The sequence below is a fragment of the Pediculus humanus genome, genomic scaffold (genome assembly GCF_000006295.1).
Source record: "Pediculus humanus corporis 1103172108222 genomic scaffold, whole genome shotgun sequence".
In the NCBI taxonomy this organism is placed as follows: domain Eukaryota; kingdom Metazoa; phylum Arthropoda; class Insecta; order Psocodea; family Pediculidae; genus Pediculus; species Pediculus humanus.
Window position 1 is genome coordinate 467,247 of NW_002987792.1, and position 26,214 is coordinate 493,460.

At 24.3% G+C, this 26,214-nt stretch overlaps 5 protein-coding genes across 5 annotated transcripts; 3 read left to right on the plus strand and 2 right to left on the minus strand.

The window, feature by feature from the left end:
- Nucleotides 1–426: 426 nt before the first annotated feature.
- Phum_PHUM452920 (uncharacterized protein) lies at nt 427–3,766 on the plus strand (the record flags this gene model as incomplete). Its single annotated transcript, XM_002429804.1, is given in 11 exon segments — nt 427–455; nt 664–681; nt 697–950; nt 1,032–1,203; nt 1,289–1,632; nt 1,714–1,913; nt 2,005–2,208; nt 2,310–2,630; nt 2,709–3,033; nt 3,145–3,369; nt 3,453–3,766. The coding sequence occupies 11 exon segments, from the start codon at nt 427–429 to the stop codon at nt 3,764–3,766; spliced, it is 2,406 nt and encodes an 801-aa protein (XP_002429849.1).
- An 854-nt stretch (nt 3,767–4,620) lies between these two features.
- Nucleotides 4,621–5,644, plus strand: Phum_PHUM452930 (uncharacterized protein; the record flags this gene model as incomplete). Its single annotated transcript, XM_002429805.1, has 4 exons — nt 4,621–4,664; nt 4,812–4,963; nt 5,107–5,454; nt 5,547–5,644. 4 exons carry the CDS (start codon nt 4,621–4,623, stop codon nt 5,642–5,644), a joined length of 642 nt encoding a protein of 213 aa, XP_002429850.1.
- Nucleotides 5,645–7,180: 1,536 nt separating this feature from the next.
- Nucleotides 7,181–8,383, plus strand: Phum_PHUM452940 (uncharacterized protein; the record flags this gene model as incomplete). The annotated part of the gene is made up of 2 exons (XM_002429806.1): nt 7,181–7,199; nt 7,311–8,383. The coding sequence occupies 2 exons, from the start codon at nt 7,181–7,183 to the stop codon at nt 8,381–8,383; spliced, it is 1,092 nt and encodes a 363-aa protein (XP_002429851.1).
- Nucleotides 8,384–14,322: 5,939 nt separating this feature from the next.
- Nucleotides 14,323–17,427, minus strand: Phum_PHUM452950 (uncharacterized protein; the record flags this gene model as incomplete). Its single annotated transcript, XM_002429807.1, has 4 exons — nt 14,323–14,396; nt 14,620–14,754; nt 16,197–16,343; nt 17,295–17,427. The coding sequence occupies 4 exons, from the start codon at nt 17,425–17,427 to the stop codon at nt 14,323–14,325; spliced, it is 489 nt and encodes a 162-aa protein (XP_002429852.1).
- A 6,438-nt stretch (nt 17,428–23,865) lies between these two features.
- Nucleotides 23,866–26,160, minus strand: Phum_PHUM452960 (uncharacterized protein; the record flags this gene model as incomplete). The annotated part of the gene is made up of 7 exons (XM_002429808.1): nt 23,866–23,939; nt 24,015–24,155; nt 24,224–24,361; nt 24,446–24,712; nt 24,789–25,097; nt 25,177–25,937; nt 26,141–26,160. The coding sequence occupies 7 exons, from the start codon at nt 26,158–26,160 to the stop codon at nt 23,866–23,868; spliced, it is 1,710 nt and encodes a 569-aa protein (XP_002429853.1).
- Between the last annotated feature and the right edge of the window lie 54 nt (nt 26,161–26,214).

A 26,214-nucleotide genomic window follows, 5' to 3' on the forward strand; every position in this document is an offset into this window, starting at 1 on the left:
TTCGTTTTGTTGTGAAGTAGTATGAATTAAAATTAATTGTAATTATATAAATTTAAAAAAGAAAAAAAGTTGCATATTAAGTGAAAATTAATTTATTTTAATAAAAAAAAAAAAAATTGCAAATAAATTTTTATTCATTTGTGTATAATCGCTCAACCTTTATTATTGTATAAAAATAAATAAAGTAGGTAAATTATTTAAATATTTGAATTGAAATGAATAATTACGTTAAATTTAACCGAAGAAAAATGATATAAAAAATTTTTTTTGTTAATAAAAAAAGTTATCATTTAGTTTTTAACGAACATACTATTAATTCTAATAAACCTAAATTTTTAATTTAGAAGGCTGTGTTTTGGTTGCAAGCACGTGGATTGATTGTTTATGTAAATCCTACTACTTGAAAATTATGATCTGACAAGTAAAATGATTTCTAGAAGTAATTTAAAAGAATCGTAAGTTTCTACTTAATAAAAATATTAATATTTATAAAACAGATTTGTTTTAAAAGAATTAATAAAATTTTAACATAAAATTATAACATAATTTATCTTTACTTGACAGTGTTGCATTCATTTGAATAAAGTATTATAAGAAATATTACATGATTTATTTAAATATTATATTATAAAAACTCTTTAATATGATTTATTTAACTTTTAGTAGTAAAATTCTTAAAATGTAAATTTATTTTAGGCTATCTGTAGAATCAAAACACGGTGCTTTTTTTTCTGCTGGAAAAGTAAAATGGACTAAAGATGGTTCAGTAATATTTTGCCCTAATTCAGGTGCCATTAATGTCATAGATATAGAATCTGGAAAAAAAAAATTAGTTATCGGGGATGAAGGAGAAGATTCTGACTTAATTTATTCTTTCGCAATCACTAACGATGGGTCAAAAATTGTTTCCTCATGTAAAAGTGGTTTATTTAAATATTGGCAAGTTAAAGGTAATATAATTTTTAAACAAATTTTATGATTAGTGAATTATAATGTGAAACAAAAGTTTTAGATTTAAAATTTATTTACAGATGGAACTTTATTAAAGCAGTGGAAGCATATTCACAGAGGACCTGTTGCCGATTTAGATATTAAAGACGAAGAAAAACTAGCCAGTGGTGGTTCAGATTCTATTATAAGAATATGGGATTTGATTCACCATTCCTGTACACATGCATTAAAAGGTGCAACAGGAGTTATAAGGTAAAAAAAATTTGTTAATTTTAATTTATAACTAATTTTTTTTTGTCAAAAAAATTTTTAACAAAACAATTTACTGTTTATTCAGTTTAGTTAAATTTCATGAACTAGAAGGAAAATCTGTAGTTTTTGGTTGTGGTGATGATTCTAAAATTAGTTGTTGGTGCTTAGGAAAAAATGAATTGATTTTTCAATTGTCTGGACATTACAATAAAGTAACTTCAATATCATTTTGTAATGATGGCAAGCATATGGCTAGTTCTGCCAGAGATAATGTTATAATTCTTTGGGATTTGACCACGAAAACAAATGTAAAAACTTTTCCTGTTTTCGAAAGCATAGAAGATGTTGTTTGCTTGCCATCGAAAATAGAATTACCCTCTATAGGTGTTGTAAATGGAGGTATATATGTGGCAACAGGTGGAGAGAAAGGTGATGTATCTAATTATTTAAATTTATTTATATAATTTTAATATTATAACATGTTATTTTTACAACGTCATTCATTTGCAGGTGTAATTAGAATAATTGACATGAAGGCTGGGAAAGAATTATACTCTCAAACAAATTCATTAGTTTCTAAAGCAACTGAAAAAGGGGGATTGGCTATCACTCAATTAATATATAATTCATTCAAAAATTCTTTTGCTGTAATCACAGCAGATCATAACATAATTTTCCACAAGGCTGATAATTTCGAATGTATTAAACAAGTTGGTTTCATTTCTATTCAAGTTATTTTTCAAATTTATATTTTAAATATTGTGAATTTCCTTTTAATTGGTAATTTAATGAAAATTTCAGATGGTAGGATTTACAGATGAAATTTTAGATGTTGTATTTATTGGTCCCAATGATTCTCATGTAGCGGTAGCAACAAACAGTTGCGACATTAAATTATACAATGTTAAAAGTATGGGATGTCTACTTTTAAAGGGACACACAGATTTAGTTCTCACATTATCAGTATCTTTTGTTAATAATTGTTGGATGATATCTGGTGGAAAGGTAAGAATTGAATTTCAAATTCTTTAAAATATTTCTAAAATTATTTGTAAGTTTTATTTTATTTGTATTTTTTACAATTTCCTAACTTGAAAATATTTTAGGATAATTCTGTTCGACTATGGGAATTAGATACTGCTAGCCAGAAAATGACTTGTCTTGCATCTGCTTGCAGGCACACAGCTTCGATTTCAGCTGTTTGTATGAGTCAAATGACAGCTGATTTTTTTTTCTCTACGAGTCAGGATACAACATTAAAATTATGGACAATTCAGCAGTCAAAAAGTAGTGGCAAATTGCAGATGCCAGATTATAAATTATCAGTAAAAGGAACAGAAATGGCTCACAAGAAAGATATAAATACTGTAACCGTTTCTCAAAATGACAAAATACTTGCAACAGGCAGCCAAGACAAGACTATTAAAGTAAAAAAAATTAATATTTACTGATTGTGATTGTTATTGATTTCGAAAATTGTTAAGTGTGTAATGCTGTTTTTTTAGCTTTGGCAAGCTGAAGACTTAGCTTTTATTGGAACTTTATCGGGGCATCGTCGGGGAGTATGGTGCGTTCGATTTTCGCCTGTTGATCAAATTTTATTATCTTCATCAGCAGATACAACTATCAAAATATGGTCTGTAACTGACTTAAACTGTCTTAAAACATTCGAAGGCCATGATGCATCAGTTTTAAGAGCTGAATTTGTGACCAGAGGCATGCAAATTCTTTCAACAAGCGGAGATGGTTTGGTCAAATTGTGGAACATTAAAAGTGGTGAATGTGCAGGCACATTTAACGAACATGAAGGACAAATTTGGTCTTTGGCTGGTAATCATTTAAAACTATTATTTTCAATTATTAAATAGTAAATTTTATATTATAAAATTTTTTAAATTAACTTTACTTGAATACTAATTTATAAATTTTATTAAATTTCAGTGAGTGCTGATGAAAAGAATTTTGTTACCGGAGGTTCAGATTCATTGTTAATTATTTGGGTAGATTCGACTCAAGAAAAAAGAGAAGAAGCTTTAAAAGCTCAAGAAAAAATAATGGCCGACGAACAACTTTTAACAAATTTATTACATAATAATAAATTATTTGCAGCTCTAGGCTTGGCACTGTCTTTGGATAAGCCCTTTAAAGTTTTGACAATCATAAAAGGTCAGTGAATCATAAATTTTTTGAATTTAATCCCTTTCAAGTTTAATTTTGTAAAAAAAAATAAACATAAATTTATTTTTTAGACCTGATAGTTAAAAGTGATCAAATTGAATTGAAGACCACTTTAAAAAACTTGACTCAAGCAGACAAAGAAAAACTTTTAGAGTGTGCATCTATTTGGAATTCAAATTCGAAAAATTGTGATGCTGCACAAACGGTTTTTTCTATTCTTTTAGAAGAAATAGCTTGCAATGAATTAATTTTACCCAAATTACCTTCTGTTGTTGAAGAGGTTTTACCTTACACAGAAAGACATTATAAAAGATTAACAGGATTATTGCAAGATTTACATTTTCTCGATTACACAATAGCTGCCATGAAACCAGAAATAAAATAATTTTAAAAAAAATCTTTCTAACTTATATTAAAATGAGTGAATTCCGACAAATTGTGAAATTTATAATTTCTCAGATTTTTTTTTATTCTAATTATAAATAAATAAATATATTTTATATTAAAAAAAAATATTAATTTGTTTTTTTATTCCTTTTATTTGTTGTATTGCATTCCTCCAACAATTTTTTTGATGATTTTTAAAAAAAAATTTTAGGTGTTAGTTTTTAACCTAACTTGGATTTGGAATTTTAGTAAATTAAAATGGTGAGTGTAAATATTAAATCTCTCATTTTATTATTACCACCTTATTAGCGAACAAATATAATTAAATTGATTCAATAAAACAACAAAATAATAAAATATATTTATTTAAATAATAATATAAATATACATTAATAAAAATTAACATTAAAAACATATTGAAATTAACATTTTTACCGGAAACATGTTTATAATATTCTATGATCTCGTTTTAATTGTGTATATATGTAAATGTTCGGCTACAAAAACAAGCTACTACCTTTATTTTTAGCATTTTTTTAAAAAAAAAAAAAAATATCAAATAAAAAAAAAATATTTAAATTTATTTAAAAGTGATATTATTTATCATTTAAAAAAAAAAAAAATTATGCATTTTACTTATTTTAAAAAATAATTTGTGGTTTTTTTTTTTTTTTAACGCAACTTGTTTAGAATTTTGTTTATCAAGTTTTTTTTTTTTTTTTATTTTAAGGTTATAAATTACAAGTTTATAACTTTATATATTTTAATATAATTAAATAAAATAAATGCAATCATTGTGTAAAATAATTATTTGAATTTAATTTTTTTGTATTTTTAAAATAATAATTAAATATGGAAGAAGAATTAAATTCGTCCATACTTGGATCATACGAATTGTGAGTTACTAGAGTGCATTATTATAGTGAAAAATTATGTAGCTTTCCCCCCCCCTTTCCCTTTCGTTTCTTCTATGTAAATAATTAAAAATATATCTTTTATTTTTAATTAATTAAAATATATGTTTAATTTACTTTTTTTTTTAGTTGGAATAATTTATACCATGAAGAAATTGAAAATTTTTATGATCATGGAGATGTTGGAGAAATTTGGTTCGGATTGGAAACTTCAAAAAGAATTGTTAATTGGATAAATGAAAGCAGCTTAATAAAAAAAGATGATTCCATTATCGATTTAGGTTTGTTTGTGTTTTTGTTTTTATGTTGAAAACAATATATTTCCAAATTGTTGTTATTATTGTTACGATTCTTTTAAAAATAATTTAAAATTACGATAAACTGTATTGTTAAAAATGTAAAATTTTTTCGTTTTATTTTTCAGGTTGTGGTAATGGAATGCTTTTAATTGAATTAAGTAAATTAGGTTTTACTAATTTGCATGGTATTGACTATTCATCGAATGCAATAGATTTAGCTAAAGCAGTATGTGATAAAGAACAGTGTTCAGTTAATTTTTTCGTCAAAAACATTGTCGATGATGTTTTCGAATCAAAATATAAAGTGTGCTTGGACAAGGGAACTTATGATGCGATTAGTCTTGATCCAGAAGATGCAAAATCCAAAAGACTTTCATATATAAAAAATAGTAGTGAGTTATTAGAAGATGATGGATTACTCATTATTACTTCTTGCAATTGGACTGATGTCGAATTAACTCAGCATTTTAACAGTAATGTTTTTTAACTTTAAATTCAGAATTGTAATGCAACTCTCGACATTTAAAAATAATATTTTAATAAAAATTTGTTTTATTTTTTTTAGATTTCGAAGTATTAGAAAATATTCCAGCTCCAGTTTTTAAATTTGGTGGAAAAACTGGTAAAACTGTTAGCACAGTGGTTTTCAAAAAAAAAAGATAGTGTTGGATTACGAAATGATTTGTTTGTAATTTAGACATTAAAAATTATTATTATTATTTTTTTTTTTTTTTTTATATATATAGAAAACATAGTTTAAATTTGATGATTTATTATTATTTAACTATGATATAATATTTGGATGATCAATTGTAGTATTATACATTTAATAAAATATATATATATGCAAAAGAATTTTTTCTTTTTATAGAAAAAATAATTTGAAAATTTTGTTTTTTCCCCCCCCCCCCTCTAATGATGATGAATACTTTAAAAATCACCATCTTTAAAATTATTTCTCTCCCATCAAATTTCCTTTTATTCGTGACGATAATAGAAAGTTTTAGCCTTTTGACGTGACATCATTTAAATTTTATTGTTCGTAAAATAATTAATGACTAAAATAATAATCTATGGGGATTATTCATTTAAAAATTTGAAAATCTTTATCGTAACATGTATGAATATAAGACTTTAACATCAATCAAGCCACCGAATGAAATAAAATTTTTTAAAAATATTTTTTTTTTATTTACATTTAAAAGTTTATAATAATAATAATAAAATTATAATTAATTTTTAATAATTTAATTAAAAAAATAATTAAATTTAAATTTAACAGTTAATGATTATTATTATTTTTTTATTAAGTCACTAGCTTGATCAGTATTTAAATCATCAATGTCACCTTTCATAAGCTAAACATTATTTTTATTGAATGTAAGCGTAAAACTGAATTTCACAGCGGAAGATACTTTGATTCATTCTCGAACATTCTAGCAAGATTCAGTAAATTCAGTAATCTTACTATATAACCTCACGTAGTAGCTGCATACGGGATTAGTCCATGTAGTAATTGTTAAAGTTGTGATTTTCTGTTAAAATTTCTCTTTGCAATTTTTAATTATATTATTAGATATACATATATAGTGTTTTATTTTAATTAGAAGAAAATAAACGGAAATAAAGGAAATATTTGGTTTAAATGTGCGTATATCACTGTTGATTTAATAAATGTTGTTTACATTTTAAAATAAGAAGGATAAATTTAATATTAAGGAGGTCACACCAACCCAGGTTTTTTTGCCCTGTTTTATGTTTAAGCAATGGTTTAATATATTAAATTTGTTTAAATATAGTTTATATGCAACATAAGTAAATGCATTTGAATGTAGTAATTGAAAAATAATCAAGGTATTGACCTTAAATTTGCGTCCTGTCACTGCCATTTCTATTTAAGGCATTATATATAAGATAGCATTTAATGAGCATTTACACATATTTATCCGTTAGAAAAATAATTTCAATTATTATTATTATTTAATAAATTTTAAATATTAAATATTATATAAAAACGTATGTGTAGTAAAAATGGGAGGAGCTTAAAATTGGATGTTTGTCGATTCCCCTATTAACGTATGACCATAACAGGTCCTTGATATTAAGGAAGGTTAAGTGCAACATGAGCTTAATACGTTAAAATAAAAATAATGAAATTGACTTGATTTAAAGATGTAGCATTGTTGACAATTATTGATAATGAGTGATATTAGAATGAGTATAACATTTAATATTTATTTTGAAATAATATTTACAGTATGAATCACATTGTTTAGAATCACGAAAGCTTTTTGTTCTACAGCTATTTGTTTCACTTTTATTTTTTTAGAAACATTCGAGATGGGAAAGGATTATTATAAAATACTTGGTATTACCAAAGGTGCATCGGATGATGAAATAAAAAAATCATACAGAAAGCTTGCATTAAGATATCATCCAGATAAAAACAAATCTCCTGGAGCGGAAGAAAAATTTAAAGAAGTCGCAGAAGCTTATGAAGTATTAAGTGATAAAAAAAAGAGAGACATTTACGATCAGTTTGGAGAAGAAGGATTGAAAGGTGGCGCTCCAGGAGGTGGTCAAGGAGGGCCTGGAACAAATTTTACATACACTTTTCACGGAGATCCAAGAGCGACTTTTGCACAGTTTTTCGGTTCTTCAAGTCCATTCCAATCATTTTTTGATGCTGGCGGCTCTGGAGGTGGTAATAGAATGTTCTTCCATGATGAAGATATGGATTTGGATGATCTTTTCGGTTTTAACGCAGGTAATCGTCAAGGAGCTTCAGGCCCTGGTGGTTTTAGATCGCACTCGTTCAATTTTCACGAAAGTCCAAGTAAACAAAAAGCTAAAGTACAAGATCCTCCGATAGAACATGATCTTTACATGTCATTAGAAGATATATTAAATGGCTGCACTAAAAAAATGAAAATATCTAGAAAAGTTTTACAAGCAGATGGTCGTTGTAAAAAAGAAGATAAAGTTTTGACAATAAATGTTAAACCCGGGTGGAAAGCGGGTACAAAAATCACATTTCAAAAAGAGGGAGATCAAGGAACGAATAAAATTCCAGCTGATATAGTGTTTATTATAAGAGATAAACCTCATCCGTATTTTAAAAGAGATGGTAGTAACATAAAGTATGTGGCAAAAGTTTCATTAAAAGAAGCTTTATGTGGGTGTGTTGTAGATGTACCAACTCTTACTGGGGAAATTGTACCCATTAACCTTACCAGTGATATTATCAAACCGACGACTATGAAAAAATTGACTGGCAGAGGATTACCTTTTTCAAAAGAACCTAACAAAAAAGGTGATTTAATAATATCATTCGATATAAGATTTCCCGATAGTTTACCAAAAAATACTAAAGACATTTTATACGATGTATTGCCTAATTAAGTTGCCAACAATGAACAATTTTTAATATCAGATAAAGCAGTAGTGGAATTGACTTTTTTTTTTTTTTAATATTACACACACACACACATTCTCAGCTTTACAAAATTGACAAATAACAAATGGGGGTAATTTAAAAAAAAAAAACATTATTCAAAAAGAAAAAATAATTTTTTTTAATTATACATCTTAAAAAAAAAAAAAAAAGATTCTGTTTTCATACGACAATTTTTTTTTTTTTTACCGTACAATCAAAACTATAACCTAAACATTGAATAATTTTTTTTAAAAAAATAATTGTACAAAATTTATTAAAATTAAAATTGCCAATAATATTTATAATTTATAAATAATTGTGATTTAATTAATAAACATGTGGCATTTTTTTTTTTTTTTTTATACAGTGTGTTTTGTGATAGACTAAAAATAAATATAAAAAATAATGAAAAAAAAAAAAATTAATCATTTAATCAAAATAATATTTATATGTGTACACACACACACACAAAAACAAACATGTTTGCCAGAAATGAACTTTGATACTTTTCAGTATCAGTTTTGGAACATTTCAACTTGTGTGTGATTTTTCAATATGTAAAAAAAAGATGGGGAAAAAAAAAAAAAAAAAATTGTTTTCGACAGAATTTTTTTAATAAAATTAATTTTAATAATTTTCAATCATGAATCATACAGTTTTTACATATTTATATATAAATGTTTTGATCTCTTATTAATAATAAATGAAAAGATCAGTTTTTTGTTTTTGTCATTATTGTGGAGTGAAAAAAAATGAAAAAAAAGTAATAAAACAATTCACTACTCGATAAATTTTGTCCTCTTTGTAAGGAACATAAAAATATTATTGTACAGCTAATATTATAATAAGCTACATTCTCTTCACACATTTAACAATGATTATTATTATTATTATTTTTTTTTTTTATTTAATAATACAAATTATTTTTTTTCTGTATCGATTAATTTTTTTCTATTATTATTTATTAATTATATTTATGTATTTTTTTGAGAAAAAAAAAAAAAAATTATTTAATCAATATTATTTTGCTTTTAACCATTTTGTGGAATTTATATTATTAATTTTTTAACGGTTGGTTATAATTGAATTATTATTATTATTATTATTATTGTCATTTAAATTTTAAAAAAGAGAGAGAGAGAGAGGGGGGGGGTTGGAATGGAGAGTAAATTAATTTAAATTTTTTTTTTTTTTTTTTCATAAAATTAATTATTAATGGTTATGAAAACAACATGTATTATTATTATTATTATTATTCTCATCATCGAATTATTATTTTTGTTTTTGTCATCAGGAAAATGAAATAAAATTGTGTGTATTTAATTAAAATAATTAATTAATTTGATTTGAATTTAATTGAATGAGGGGTAGTTTTAACGATTATTATTAAAAATAAAATAAAATTTAAATGAAATAATTAAAATCATGTTAAGAAAAAAATAAGCAGAAGTCACGTGAATCGAACGTGTTGTTTAAATAACAAAAAAAAAAGAAAAAAATTTTCCACTCGAATTAAAATGCTAATTAAAAAAAAAAAAAAAAAAAAGAAAATTTTCTTTGTTTATATACAAACGTGATGTTTGGTTGGATTGATATGTCGTGCTAATTGGAAAATCATTTTTGATTTTTTTAAAATATATATTATTGGATTTTGCATTTGATACAAATAAAACAGACATCATAGTTTTAAAAATGGGGGGTAGGGGTGGAAGGGGGCAATTATTTATATTATGATATGATGTTGAAATTAATTTTTTTTTCAATTGACTACCATTTGAGAAAAGATAAAAATAATTTTGTAGAATAATAATGTTTATATGTATAACAAGGTTTTTTTTTTTTTTGCAATAAACTCATTTTTTGTTTTTATTTTATTATTATTATTATTTTAAATTTATATATATTTATTCCAAAAGTGTCATTTGTAATTTTTTTTTTTTGTTTTTACATAAGTGTGTGTGGTTTATTTTATATTTTTTTAATTGAGAAAAAAAAAAAAAAACTATTGTAACTAAGGCGTAAATTTTATTATTACTTATTTTTTTTATTTAAAATGAAATTTATGTAGGCAGAGTTGTTATCATTGCCAATTTTTTTCTTATTTTTTTTTTAATGTAAAATTTTGCTTTTGATTCAATTGAATGTTATTAACAAATGTTAGTATCAGTCTTTTCTTTTTTTTTTTTTTTATTCTATACCATATAAATATATATAAATTTAAAAAAATTTTTAATTTATATGAAAAGTATTCTCAATGGTTTGAAATGAAGGAAGTTATTAAGATTTTTATGTAACTCACCGTAATTCTTTTTCTTTCTTTTATTATGTTATTTTTGACATCAACTTACTTTTAATTAAAAACTTTCACTCTTGTTAGGAAAAAAAAAAGAATTAAATAACCATTAATCAACTGAAAACTTTCTCACATCTTGCAATGACCGTTATTCAAAATGACAAAGAAAAAATCTTTTTTTTTTTTTTTTTTTTTTTTATTTAATCGTTAAATTACGTTTTTGTTTTTGTAATTGTTGAACCCTAATATTATTTATTGTTGAAAATTTTTCATTATGAAAAAAATTCTAAAACCTTTATAATTACGTAATCAATATCGATCATTTTTTATTTTTTGTCCGTTACGAAAATGTTCTATTATTTTGCGCGTTATCGAAATTATATTCAAACGACCGGAAGTATACTACGTCAATCAGGAAACGATCATAAATTTTGTTTACTTTGATTTCTTATTATGTTAATTAATACGGGTATGAAAAAGATGCTGATTTGACTCGTTAAGTTTTCGTTTATTTTAATGGCGTTGAAATGAAAAAAAGTAAATTTTTATAAAATTAAGTGACATTTAATTTGAGAACACAAATTTATAAATAACATAAAATTAGGTCTATGTTAAAAGTTAAGAGAGAGAGAAAGAGAAAAACATTTTATTTATACCGACGTATCCAAGGTAACATCAATTTTATCTTTTCATTAATTTTTTTAAAAAAAATTTTTAATAATATTGTAGTAATTTATATAATTTCGATAAAAATTATTTGAAAATTTAAATTATTTGTAATCGACAACGGTTTAATTTATTCGTAAATATTTTGTTTGACATTGAATTAATTAAAGACTGCATTATTGTTAGGGGTCATAAGAAAAATGACTGTTATAGCCAATTTAATTTAAATTGTCTTTTTTTTTTTTTTTTTTTTACAAAAATATCTTCGACTACTAAAAAATTTACAACGCTAAGAGATAAACCTCCCCCCCCCCCCAAAAAAAAAATAATATTAATAAAATTAATTCTATGGTAGAATTAGATACGCTACAGAATTCCGTGGTTTGCTGTAATAATAATATTTTTCCGAAATAATTTTAATAATAGCATTCAGTTGGCGTGAATCATTTTAGTCATTTTGTGTGGGTTTTCTAACTCGTTAGTTTATTATATATTGCATATTAAACAAAAATTTTTTTCGTTTGTCATTATTATTCTATCCACCTCCTTTTTGGATAATAATTATTTTTAATTTTTTTAAAAATTTTTCATTTGATTCTATAACTATTTTCTTTTTCTTCTCCATATTTTGGAGCTTTATATTCACTTTGATGAAATTTCCTTATATGAAATCACATATATAATTGATCAAAGACATGTTTTCTTCTTTTAAATATAAATAACATCATTTCAATAATTTTAATAAACCATAAAAACAAAACTTTAAACTAAATTTTGTTTTCCAAGACTACTTTCTTCTTAGTGATGTTTAATTTTTTTATAAAAATATTGTTAGAAACATAATTTTGAAACTTTTTTAATTCATAGTGGGGTGGGGTGGGGGGGGGGAAAGAAAAATCTTTCATCTATTAAAATTTTTACAAACCATATTAATAAATTAAAAATTTTAAAGTTTGGCTCAGGGTTTACTGTTTAATTGAATGCTCTTGTTATAATTTATGTAAACAACAAAACATAACACAAGCATCATTAAATTTTGTTTTAATCCATAATTTATGAAAATAAAAATCTTCCATTAACTTTAATTATTATAAGGTATAATAGGAAAAAAAAAAAAAAGAAAAAGTTTATATAATTATAATTAAATTAATATAATTAATAATTATTCATCAAAATTATTAGCAGCAAAGGGTCACTGACTTATTTTAAACACACAATGAAATATGACTTAAATAATAATAGAATTCCTTTAATTTTTAATTTTGAAAAATAATTCAATTCTTAAATAGTTTTACCATAAACTTTTATTATACTAAAAATTAGGTCATCGTTTCTGTAGTTTTACTTTTAGAATCTTTCATAACACCCAAAAAAAAAAAAAAAAAAAAAAATTTTTGATATTATTCTACATTATTATTCGTTAATTAAAATTTTTTTTGTTTTGAAAAAAAAATGCGTGTTCGTAAAATTTATTTTATTAGAGTTTTTTTTTAATATAATTTTGTGTGTAAATTTTTTTCATTCTTTGATTGCAATCGTTCAATTTTATTAGCAGAAAATTTGAATATTTAAACATAAATTAAAAATCGAGTAATGGAGTTTATGTTTCCTCTTTCGTGTTTGATATTAATTCGATAATTTCAAATTTATTATCATACTTAATTTTTTATATTAACGTTAAATTTGCAAAAAAAAAAAAAAACATGACATAAAAAAATTACTATATAAAATCAATTTTCACGAAAAAAAAATTTTTCAATTGAAAAGAAGACATGAGAACAAATGAAATAAATTGCTTTAAACTTAATTTTTCGAAAATTTAATACAAGTAACAGAAAAAAAGTTTAAAATTTTATTAATTTATGTACATTAAGTTATGTAAGATGGTACTTTTTATGGCAATAAAAGGAATATTCATCGAAAAATGTAATTTTTTTTTCATTGTAACCGTTAGAAATAAAAAGAATTTTCTAGAATGTTAAATTTTATCGGTTTTTTTAATGTCGCGACAATTTTCGCCGCGCGAATCGAGAGGTAAAATTTACAGTTGGTATTATTGAATTATTAATTCCGCCAATAAAAGTAGACGAATAACTTTTTTTTTAACAAAATTTTTTAAGTGACATTTGTAAAATATGATTAATCTTTGGGAAAATATTTACGGTAAGAATTTTTATAAATAACATTTTTCAATTTAAAATTTGAAAAAAAAAATTTTTATTATTTATTTGTAAGTATTACATCAAAAAATTGCTTACTGACATTGGTTCTTAACAAAAGGTATCACTTATGACAAATTAATATAACAATTTTTTTTTTTTTTTTTTTTATTATAAAAAAATGTGTGATGTGTAATAATAATAATACTATTCAATAGTTTGTACTAATAAATTATGTGTTGTGTTAAAATAATTTGATAAAATGATAATAATAACGACTGATAGCAATTTTAATATATTTAGCAATAACATTTAAATGTATGAAATTAAACTTAACCTTTTTCATCAAAAATATTTTTATAAGCTGAAGCTATTGATTGAAATGATTAAATTAATCTGTTTTTATAAAATTTAAAAAATGTAATGATATGGTGAATTTTTTTTTTTTTTTTTTTTGTTTAATTTCGAGTGATAATATGGTAAAAATATAATACACATATACTCAAGCATGATGTGCTCTAGCTTTTGTGAAACTCGATAAAAATGAAATGTATTGCAAATTTAAGGCAATTATTAATTACCTCCTAGCAGTGTTAATTACTCGATAAATCATAATATAAATTTTTTTTAAAAATTAAAATAAAACATGTCGTACAAAAATTTAAAATTATGCTTTTTTAAAACAAGCGATGAAATGATACATTATTAATAAAATTTTAAAACTTCTAAATCACATAAATAATGATAAAAAGACCCTAAAAAATTTCTGCATAAAATTCGATGAGATTTAAAAACCTATACCCAAACTTTTAGCTATTAAATGTGCCAGTGTGATAATTAAAATAGTGAATGTGGATGGTACTTGAATGTTAAGAGCACCTGAAAAAAAAGAAAAAAAAAAAAAAAAAGAAAAAAATTAAAAATTAGTAAATTTAAAAAAAAAAAAAAATTTGTTTTCGACAGAAGAAGCAATTATATAATAAATTTTTTTAATGAGTTATTGATTGATTGAATGAATGGTTATGCTGCAAATCATATAACAAAATAAAACACATTATATCAACTACTTATGAGTTAGACTTACTACTGCAGTATCCATCTCTACTCATATATCCTTCTCTGCATTGGCAAGTTTTGAAAGAACTTATCGTTATGTTCATTGTTTTACATTCTGAGCCATCTACACATTCACTGTCCATTTTACATGGTGACCCTACAGCTGTAAAATAAAGGTGGTAAAATAAGATATTTATTTTTTTATGGGGATCAATCATCCTTTTTACACCATTTTAAACTTTGAAAACTGTATGAATTTATTACTTAAAATAATTTTTAAAATTATTAAGCGACTATTTATCTTTATTTTTTAATGGATAATATTTTTTGAACCCATGACTTGATCACAAAAAAAATTTGTTATTCAATATTAGGCTCACCTAAATGATATGCTATGTAAAAAAAAATCTATAATAAAATTTCAAATGATTTCAATATATATATCGAATTAGCTTTAGGTTTTATTCCATATACCTAAACAATTTCAAACAATGGTAACATGTACCCTATATATATAATAGGCCCCAAAAAAAAAATTTTTTTTATATTTTAAAAATTAATTCATAAAATAATTAATTCATTAATAATATTATCATTATGCTTATTATTAAAAATATTAATGGAGAAAAAATAATTATTATTATTTGCATAAAACATATAAATTTCACAGCAATTCATTTTCGTTAATGACCTTTTTATGTGGGTAAACTTTGATAACTGATTAATTTTTATTAAGAATTTTTAATCATGAACATGTTATCAATGTTGACATTTCATGCTGTTTAATTTTAATGCGAAATCGATTTTAAAAAAATTTCGTTTTTTTTTTTTTTTTGTTTATATAAATTTTTAAAAATTAAATTCTGATCAAGTTGACTTTTCCTCAAGAATTTTTCCCTTATTTATTCCGATACCCTTTAATAAATAATTAGTTTTGTTAATATTAAAAAGTTTCATTATAAATTTACCAAACAATTACTTTTGTTGTACGATCATGAATATATATTATTTATTAATCGATCGATTATTTATTAATTAATTGTTTTAAATTATTAAATAGGATTAGAATAAATTATGTTTTTACCCAAAAAATTTGCGGTTTTTCGCGATTATTAAAAAAAAATTGAAAAAAAAAAATTGCTCTATAAAAAAATTTTAATTTATTATTCTACCATAAAAAAAAAATCATCACCAAAGTATGTCACTTGGTATGTGTAAAAAAAAAATGGTGCTCTTAACAAAAGCAAAAGGTGCAAATTTAACATATATAAAAATTAAAAAAAAAAAAAATTTGTTTTTATGTAAAATTCGAACGAACGAACATTTTGTAAACGTTTTTATTTATAAATTGGAAACAAAAATAATTAATAAATAGAAAATATTTATGTATTATTATGGATGATTTTATTTTTAGGTGCTTTACGAGAATATCGTTGATGATGTTAACCTTAAATTTTAACAATATGTGTGTGTGTGTAAGTGTGTATGGATGGGTGTATAAGTGTGGGTGTATTATTATCGTGGGAACGATAAGCATCGGCTGTTTTTATGGCCATTTTTATAAATATTTTTTTTTTTTCAACAAAGGTACAACCAAATCAGTACCTTTAGGGCGATTTGGACAGGCTCCATTGATCGGAGCTGAACTATCTCGGCAAAGGCACCTCATCTTGTAATCTCTAGGGTCGCTCATACACGACGTATTCTGAATTGCGGCACATTCTTCATCTGTTTTACACTCTCTTGTTCGCCCTAATGAATCCCCACAGACAAAGAAAAAAATTCACTAAACTACTTTTCAAAAAAAAAAAAAATTTTTTTAAATCTTAACATGCATTTCCATTGTTTTTATTTATCACTATCACGATTAACTCAAACATTAATAATTGACAGCCTCGACAATTAATAATAATAATAATGACTTTTTTTTTTATCCTTTATGACCGAACTCGTTTTCTTTTTTTTTTTTTCAACGTATATTTTTTTTTCTCTCTCTCTCTCTCTCTCTTTTCCTACACGTTATATATATTTATGAAAACCCTAAAAAGGAAAAAGTTCAAGCAACCCTGTGAAGTTGGAAAAATCACGAAAACATTTTTGATTTGCATAAAGCTTTTTATCGTTATATCTTTGGCCTAATTTTCTTTCTTTTTTCTTACCCTGTAATGGTTCACGATAATAATTCACATCAAAAAGTTAAATGCTTATTACTGGAAATAATAATTTTTCTTTTCTATATTTTATGAACGTTAAAAAAAAATATTACGATTCACGTAACCTAATTCAACAACAACAACAACAACCATTTTATTATGTTCATTTACACAATTTTTACAATTTTTATAACCTTTTAATATTAATTTAATTTTTACACATTTTTTTATAAACTATACAAAAAACAAAAAAAACTCCACAAAAAAAATTAATCTAATCAAAAATTTTATTTATAAAAAAAAAAAACCAAAAACAAACTAAATTTATTAAAAAAATGTTTTTTGCAGCATAACCACCCAAACTCATGCTTCTATTTTATCAGGGACAAAATAAGCAATTTTTTTTTTTTAATATAAAATTGCTTTGTATTTATTTAAAATTATTTTTGTACATATATATGGAAAATTTTCATCCATTTTTTTTAATACATCCCTAATTTTTAAAATTATTATAATTTATTAATTAATTAATTTTTTTTTTTAGACTTACTTGAACCATGTTTATCTGAATTTTGTTGCTGATTTTGTGTTGATGATGATCCAAATGCTGTCAAAGCGCTGTAGGATTCAGCCAAACACATGGTCAGCAAAAATGGTATTATTAATATGCAAACGTTTCTCATTTTAATAATAATAATAATTTTTTTTTTTTTTTTACTTTACTGTTAAAGTCATTTTTTTTTTTTATATATATTTTTTTTCAAACACAAAAAAAATTTATATGAATTTTTTTCCAAAAAAAAATGTTTTTAAATTTGGCATAAAAGAAAAAAAATGAAAAAGAAAATTTAATAATTTTTTTTTTTTTTACCTTTTAAATTGTTTTATTATAATAACAAAAAAAATGTTTAAAAAAAAAAAATAATAATAAAAATGGCTTATTTTTTAAATATTACTTTCAGTTAAAAAAAGAAAAAAAAGTTTAATTAGTTTACAAAAGTTTTTCCAAAAGGGAAAATTTTGATTCCAAAAAAAAAAAAAACTTATTTAATTATTATTAATATTAACTTATTTAAAATAATTTAAAAAATTTTTAAACAATTTAATATTTTTAAACTTAAATTATTTAAAAAAAAAAAACTAAACAAGTTTAAAAGATAAAAATTAAAATTTTAAAAAAAAAAAAAAAAAAGGAAAATTTTCCAAACCTTCACTCTGAACACTTTGAAAAAAACTTTTTCACTTAATAATAATAATAATACTTAAAACCAAAAAAAAAAAAACTAATTTAAATTTTTTTATTTTTTTTTTTTAGATTTTAAACAAAGGCACGGAATTTTTATATTTTATTTGGCATATCACACATAAGGCATTATTTATTTGATGACTTGAAAAGGTTTGAAAGTGAAATGAGGCGTTGTCCGAAGAAAGGTGTAACTATGCAAAAGGAATAAAGAAAGAAAATTTTTTTTTTTTCTGGTGGGGATAACAAGAAAAATGGAATTTATTTTTTTTTGGAAAATTTTATTATACTCCAGTAGGTAAGTTAAATTTTTAACATTGTATAAAAGCGACCCCTGTTTTACTTTTTTCCTCCCCTCTGCTAATTTTTAAACTTTTAATTTTTATTTAGCATGTTGGCACGATTGTAATAGTATACCTCATTACATTAATACGTACTGTCGTGTAATGCCCAAATGCGCTTTTTTTTTCTTTTGTTTATACGATATAAAATTTTATTTTTATAAGCGTAACAATGCTACAACCTTCCAGAATAATGTTACGTGTTAACTTTTCTGTTTTTTTTTTTTTTTTTTTTTTTAAAAATCAAAAGCCACGCATGACCGTTAACATTTATTAAATATTCTCCCTCGTATTGTGTTTGGACATTTTGTTAATTATTAAAATGTATAAAAAAGCAAGGCATTAATTAAAGTCATTTTTTTTACCGAAAGCTCCCCCCTTCCCCCCTTGGAAAAAAAAAAAAGTTAGAAGAACGATTTGACAAATGTTAAATTTGCGATTTAATAAAAGTTGGTTATTAATAACATAAAAAATAAATTGATGATGGAAAATTTTTATTTGAACAATGAATAATAATAATAATATTTTATTAAAATTAAATACAATCGTTAATAATAATAATAATTTTTCGGTGGTGATCGATGTTATTTATCCAGAAAAGAATATCGTCATTGTTTCGTCATTTTGTGAAATTTTCAAATCGAGCTAAAATTAAACAAAAAAAAAAAATCATGTCAGAATCATTTAATTAATTATCTATTTTAAAATTTATTTATTTTTTTTTTTTTATTTATCGTATTTCCTATTTAGATCATACAAAATGGCCGCGAGAGAGAGAGAGAGAGAGAGTGGAAAAAAATAAATAAATTAATAAAAAATTTATAAATAACTTTGTTTTATTTCTAGAACTTATGTCACAATTATCGTAATTTTTTTTTTTTTCGTTTTGTTTTACTAATCGATATTTTAAATTAATACATGACAGTCTATTACGAAATTTTATTTAAATAAAAAAAAGAAAAGAAATAAATAAATAAAGGAGCTTTTATTTATAAACATAAATAACAAATTTTCTTTTTTTCTTTTTTTTTTCCAGCGGAAAAAATTTATCCCTCCCACACGAGCACACCGTATTCTTTTTTAAAAAAAAATTAGAATAATTTAACATGCGAACAATGACGTCAAAAGTGGACGTTAATGACGTCACTGCTGTAGTAATAACGTTTTGCGGGAAAACGTGTTCCGAAGAAAAAAGGGGGTTGGAAAAAATAGGGGTGGTATTTTCTTCGTGGAAAATCTACATTCACCACATTCTACGAATCTCCTCCTACGATTTTTGTTTCAAACCGCTGCCACCCCGCCCCCCCCGCCTCCCCGATTATTTATGGTAAGTTTTTATGTTTTGTTGTTTTTCTTTTTTTTAAACGCCATAAGTTAACTGATTAACCGGTCGATCTTCGGTTAATCTTATATATATTTTTAATCAGTGGCGAAACCAAAACTTTGACCTTTGCGTGTTGATTTGTATATATATTTTTTTTCTTTCTCTCTCTCTCTACTCTGTATTTAACACCAAAAGTTTAGTTTTCTTTATTTTTTTTTTTTTTAAGAGCGTGAACAATTATAATTTTTCGTATAATATTTTTTTTTTTTTTTTCATACATATAATTATGAATTTTGTTTTTTTTTTTTTTTTTTAAAAAAAAAAAGTTTTTAAAAGGGAAACTTTCATTACGTACATAAAAATAAGCGGGGGACGCATACATAAAAAAAAATGCAACAAACAATGCAAATTTAAATAATTATTATTTTAATTGTTGTTCTTACAAATTTTAAATAGTTTGCAACATCTTACAACAACTTGATTGGTTGTTGATACGATTAATCTCCGATTATTTTTCGATTAATCGAAAGTATAGTTGTTAAAAAGAAAATTTTTTTTATTTGTGTGCAAACCGAATCGCCACTGTTTTAAATGAAAAAAAAAAAAAAAAAAAAAAAATTGCGTGACGCTTCTTTTAAAAATTACCACATTGCATCTATTATACAATCATAATAAAATTTCACAGGGGAGGAAAACAAAGTCAAAAAAAAAGAAAAATCGGATAAGGTTTTTACTAAAGGCTAAAAATTTACACAAAGAAAAAAAAAAAAACCTTTCCAATACTTACAAAAGATGACCGTGACTGATTAAAAATATTTTATTATTATTATTATTATTATTTATTATTTTTATGGTAATTTCCGAGGTTTTTTTTTTTTTTTTTAATACCTTGTAAATACATAAATAATTTGTAAAAGTCGATATTTAAGGTGTTTTTCCCCCCCCCCCCCCTCCACCCCGGTTTTTCTTTTTTCTTTTCTTTTCTCGTGTGTTTTAAAAATTAATTATTTTCGGATATGTATTTACATTTTAAAATCATACCAAATGTCGAATAACGAATGTGTGTCAAATTATCCTTGGAGGTTTTCTTTTTTAAAGGGAAAAATAATTTTTCCGATTATTAATAATTACCTTGTTGAATTACTTTTTTTTTAAAACTAACGAGGTCATCGTTAGTTTTAAAAAAAAAGAAAAAAAAACTTTAGTGGTTGTGATAAAAGTCATTCGAACCCCCCCCCTCCCTTTTTTTTTTTTTTTTTAGTTTAATTTACTTGGAAATAATTAATAACGGTTTAAAGGAAAACTTATGGGATAAATGGGGGGAGGGGAAAAAAGTAATGGATTTGTTTGATAATTACTTACTAAAATTAATATTCGGTACCATTTCCGGTTTGCACGACGGCGTGTAAACAATTATTAATATTGATACGATGAATATGATTAAAAATAATAAAATTGATAATAGAAATAATATTTTACGAATTTTTATCCAAAATTTATCGTCGATGAATTCGTTTAATTCTTGCATTGTTAAACCGTTGTAATTTTTTTCATCGTCATTTTCTCGTATTGAATTTTCCGGTTTTCTCGTCGTCGTCGTCGTCGTCTGCGGTAAAACTTTTTTTCCCTTTTTTTCTACGGTTTCGTTAATCGTATCCGGTATCGCGTCCGACATTTTATATAAAATTGTAAAATCCTTTATTGAGAGAAAAAAATAGAAATTTAAATCGTTTTTAACATCGTTTGTAGTAAATCGTGAGTTGTGTTTAATGAATGATACACGAAACTACTAAAAGTGATTTTTTTTTTTTTCATTCAATTTATTATTATTATTATTATTATTATTTTTCCTCCTCTCTTAATATTAATAAATAGAATATTTCATCTTTTCAGGACAGTCTCGTTTAAAAATAATTTATTCTCTTATCATTTTATTGTCATTATCAAAACTTGAACTTATTGTGTTGTTGTTGACACATTGAAAGGATGTGACGTAAAACTCGATTTAAATTTTGCCTATTTAAATACGCGAATTTTAGATTTTCTTTTCCTTCACCATCCCCCCCCTCTCTCCCCCCTCTCTCTTCCCCCTTTGAGAAAATTGACTTATTGCATGGTTATGATATTGACCGGTAAAATTTATTTTAACGAAAGTTTTTTGACCCTAAAGAAAATTTTACTCGGGAGGGGGGGAGTTAAGGTTAAAAGATTTAAAATAATAACGTTTAAAATTATTTCATCGGTAGTGACGTCATAAAAAACATGAATTTTACACAAAAAAAAATTATTTTTTTTTTCACCCCCTTTTTATAAAAAAAAAAAAAAAAAAAAAAAAAAAAAAAAAATTTAGGAAGAGTATTAAAATTAGTTTTTCGTGTTATAAATTTTCTTCTGCTTTTCCTTCTTCTTCTTCTTCTTCTTAATGACCATGCAATTTTATCCAAAATTAGATTTTTTTTTTTTTTTTGAAATTGATTCATCCAATGAGAATTTTACGTGACTTTATAATAAAAAAAATTTTTTTATTTTTAAAATATATATATAAATATTTTCTTATTATATGTATTCTTATTATGGAATCGAAAGAGAGAGAGAGAGAGAGAGAGTGATTGTGACGTCACGAAAAATAATAAAAATTAATTTTTATAAAAAATCGAATTCGATTATATGTTAAAATAAAATGGTTAACTATATCGTTATTATGACAGTTCCCAGTTTTGTACCCTTAAATAGATTTTTTTTAAGTATTTACCCCTCGAATAAGAGAGAGAGAGAGGGAGGGGGGAGAAAATTACTTTTTTTATGATGAATGACTGTGTTGGTCAAGGTTTTCCCCATAACTATTGTAATTATCATTATTATTAACATATTTTTAAAGTTACTATAAAAAAAAAAAAAAAATAGGAAGTATAAATTTTATTGGAAAATATTTTTTCTCTTGGAGGGGAGGGGGTTGTTAGAACACTGGAGTGGGGGGTGGGGTGAAGAGGTCATCGGAAAACTTTTTCATTTTAAAAAAAAAAAAAAAAAAATAAATCAATAAAATCAGCTGAGATTTTTGTTTTTCTTTTTTTTTCCGCGCGAGACTTTCGTGTTTATTTTACTCTAAAGTCATGAATAATAATGATGAATATTAGTTACATAAAAAAAAAAAAAGGAAATTTTTTTACTCCGATTTGGTATTTTTTTTAAAAGGAAAATAAATTTTCCCCCCCAAAAAAAAAAAAAAATTTTTTTTTTTTTTTTCGGACTTTGATCGATGAAGGTTAAACAGGAAAAAAAAAAAAAAAATGGCAACAAAAATTTGTTTTTTTTTTTTAAACAGATTTTTAAATTTTGAGGAGGGGAGGCGGAGGGGAAAGGGAAATTTGAATTTATCATTATTATTATCATTATCATTTATTATTTATTTTAAATTATTAAAACGGCTAATAAATAACTTGATGTTTAAAACAATTGAAAAAATTTTTTTATCTAAACATTTCGTAATTAAAATTTAAAAAAAAAATTAATTCGTTTCGAACACGAAATACTCGAATTTGTTGTTTTAATTATATTTAACGTGGTTATGGTTACCTTTTCACACTAATAAAAAAAATAAAATAAAAACAAAAAACAAAACAAAAATTACGAATTTATTTAAATCGTTTCGATTTTTTTATTTTAATAAATAAAGTTAATAAATTTAATTTTAAAATATTTTAAATCGAACATAAATAAATTGGATATTGAGGTTATTTTACATTTTAAAAAAACAGATAAAATTGTGTTAAATTTTCTTTTTTTTTTTTTTTTTTTTCTGTTATTCCTTGTTATATCATTTAAGTAGGTCGGAAAATTCTTAAAAACATGCAAATAAACCATTAAAAATTGATAATATAAAAAATAATAAACCTTTTAATATCCAATTTGATTTGAATTTACACGAGAGAGGGTAATAAAATAAAATTTTTTTTTTGTTATAAACGAGGTAAAAAATTATTAATTTTTTTTGCTAAAGTAAAAGAAAATCGATTTTTTTTCAATGAAATAAATTATAGTTAAGGAAAATGTTATTGCGATGATGATGATGATGATGCCATCAGTGTTTTTACACACACACACACGCGCGCGCGGAAATCGTTTCCGGTTTCCGAATAAATAATCGATTAAAAATCGAATTTCCGGTTCGTTTATTCGATATATTTGTTCGGTGAATTTTCATATTTTTCTTTCACCCTCGTAAAACTATGATAATCGATATCAGAGTCAAAGAAGTCCACTCCAGGATATTTTGTATCCTCGAACCTAAAACAAAAACATTTAATTTATATGCAATTTTGTCGTTTGTAAGGGGGGGGAGGGGAAAGTTCATTCAAATACCCGAATTTCGTTTAATGCAGTCTTTGTTTTCATCGAGTTCGTAGTCCCAGTGACACGAACAAAATCCATTTAAACAAATTTGAATATCCGTATCATTTCCCAAATTACATTCTTGTTTCATTTTACAAGATTCTCCTATGACTGAAATAATTTTTTTTCGTTATTTTAGGTTTAAAACCTGGAATTTCAATTCGAAATCCACGTCTCACCTCGACTTTTAAAACAACGATCTTTGTATAAATGAGCCGTTTCGTTACATCTACAACTACCATTAAAACATTCAGATAAGGATCCCAGTTTTGGTATGCATTGAAACGATGCTGAACAATTTTCTCCAAAACCGGAAACTGAAAATATAACCGGAAATCATTGGAATTTGAATTTTTCCAATCGGTGAGTTTTGTTTTTTTTTTTTTTTTTTTTTAGTTTACCTGGTAAACAATTTTTATAATCGTTTGAGTTGATGTGATTTTCCTTACACAAACAATATTTTCGAGTTGAATTTTTCTCCGGTAAACATTTCGTGTTTTCTATTTTGACGCATTGTTTTTCGTCATCACACGGACTACCGACACCCGCCATGCATTTTTTATTTTCTGGATAGTAAAATTCGTTGCAAACGCACGAATTTGTCGTTTTGTTACAATGACTGTTGTCAATTAAACAATATTCGTCGGCTTCACAAAAATCTCCCACATCTTTTGGATAAATTGAATGATTAAATAATTGATTCGATAAGTGAATAAGTTAATTTTTCAATAAAGATTTACTCACTTACAGCTTCCGGTACGCATTGTTGATTTTTTACGTAATAGCCATCTTGACAAGTGCAAAGTTTTTGTTTCGTCGCATCATTTTCTTTACATTCCGCATGTGTGCTCGTCGTGTGACAATCTCTGTCCGACAAACATGTTTCTCCAATCCCTTTAATTTTCCAACAGTATTGATTTTCCGAATCCCAATAAGTTTCATTTTTACAATGACAATTTCTATTAATGCAAATACTATTTTCACCGTAAACGGCACATTGACGATCAATTTTACAAACGGATTTTGTAATGTTTACCATCTTTCCTCGTGCAACTAATTTAAAAAAAAAAAAAAAATGTTTACAATGAAATTAAAAAAAAAAAAAAAAAGAAATTTTTGTTTTTGTTCTTACCTTGCATGCATTTTCGATTATTCTCACTGGCAATTGCCAAAACCGGGTCACAATAACAAACATCGTTTAAACAAACGGATTTTGAAATGTGTTTACAATCATCATCACCGGTGCATTTCATTCCTAATTCCACGACGCATTTACCATTCATTTCGAAGTGACCCTTAGGGCACGTTAAATTTTTTTCGGTGTCGTCAAATCGTACAATATCGATAACGTTTTCGTAAAAAAATTTATTGGAAAATTTAATCGTGTCGTTATTTTTACAAATCATTTTTTCACAAACGGTACCCTCGTCAAAACAATCGGAATCGATGTTACAAGAATCGTCGATGTTTCTAATTTTACGACACGTCGAATTAAACCTTTCGTAGTAGCCATTTTGACAAAGGCAATATTTGTTTTTACATTCTTGTCCTCTATAATCCGAATTTGAGTAACACTGTTCCGTCGTCAGACAAGTTTCGTGAAGTTTTCTACTTTTCCAACATGATCCTTTCAAATAGTGATAACCTTTTTTACATTTACAAACGTTATCGATGCAAATTCCTCCGCTCAACAACGTTTCTGAACATTGTATGCTTTCTTCGCACTCAGAACCGTATCCCGTGGGTAATTTTAAACACTTTGTTTTATCGTTGCTTAAAATCCAATATGTCGGACACGAACACGTGTTGTTTTTGCATTCAGATCCTTCTAATATTTGCATGCAATCATCGTGTGTTTCGCATTCTCCTTCGTTTAAATAATTTTTGAATTTACTCTCGCGAATTATTATTTTGTTTTTATTATAATAATAATTATTATTATCGTCAAGAGATTTTAATGAACCTGTCAAAAAAAAAAAAAAAATTTTTTTTTTCGTTTGAACTTGGACCTATAAAAATTTATTTAAATGATAAATAATTATTTAATTATCTTTTTTTTTTTTTTTTTTTTTTTGTTTTTTTATCGTGGGAGCCACTTGAAATTTGATCCCCACATTTATTCAATGAATAAATACCAACAATAACAGGTGTTACTTAAAATTACATAAGT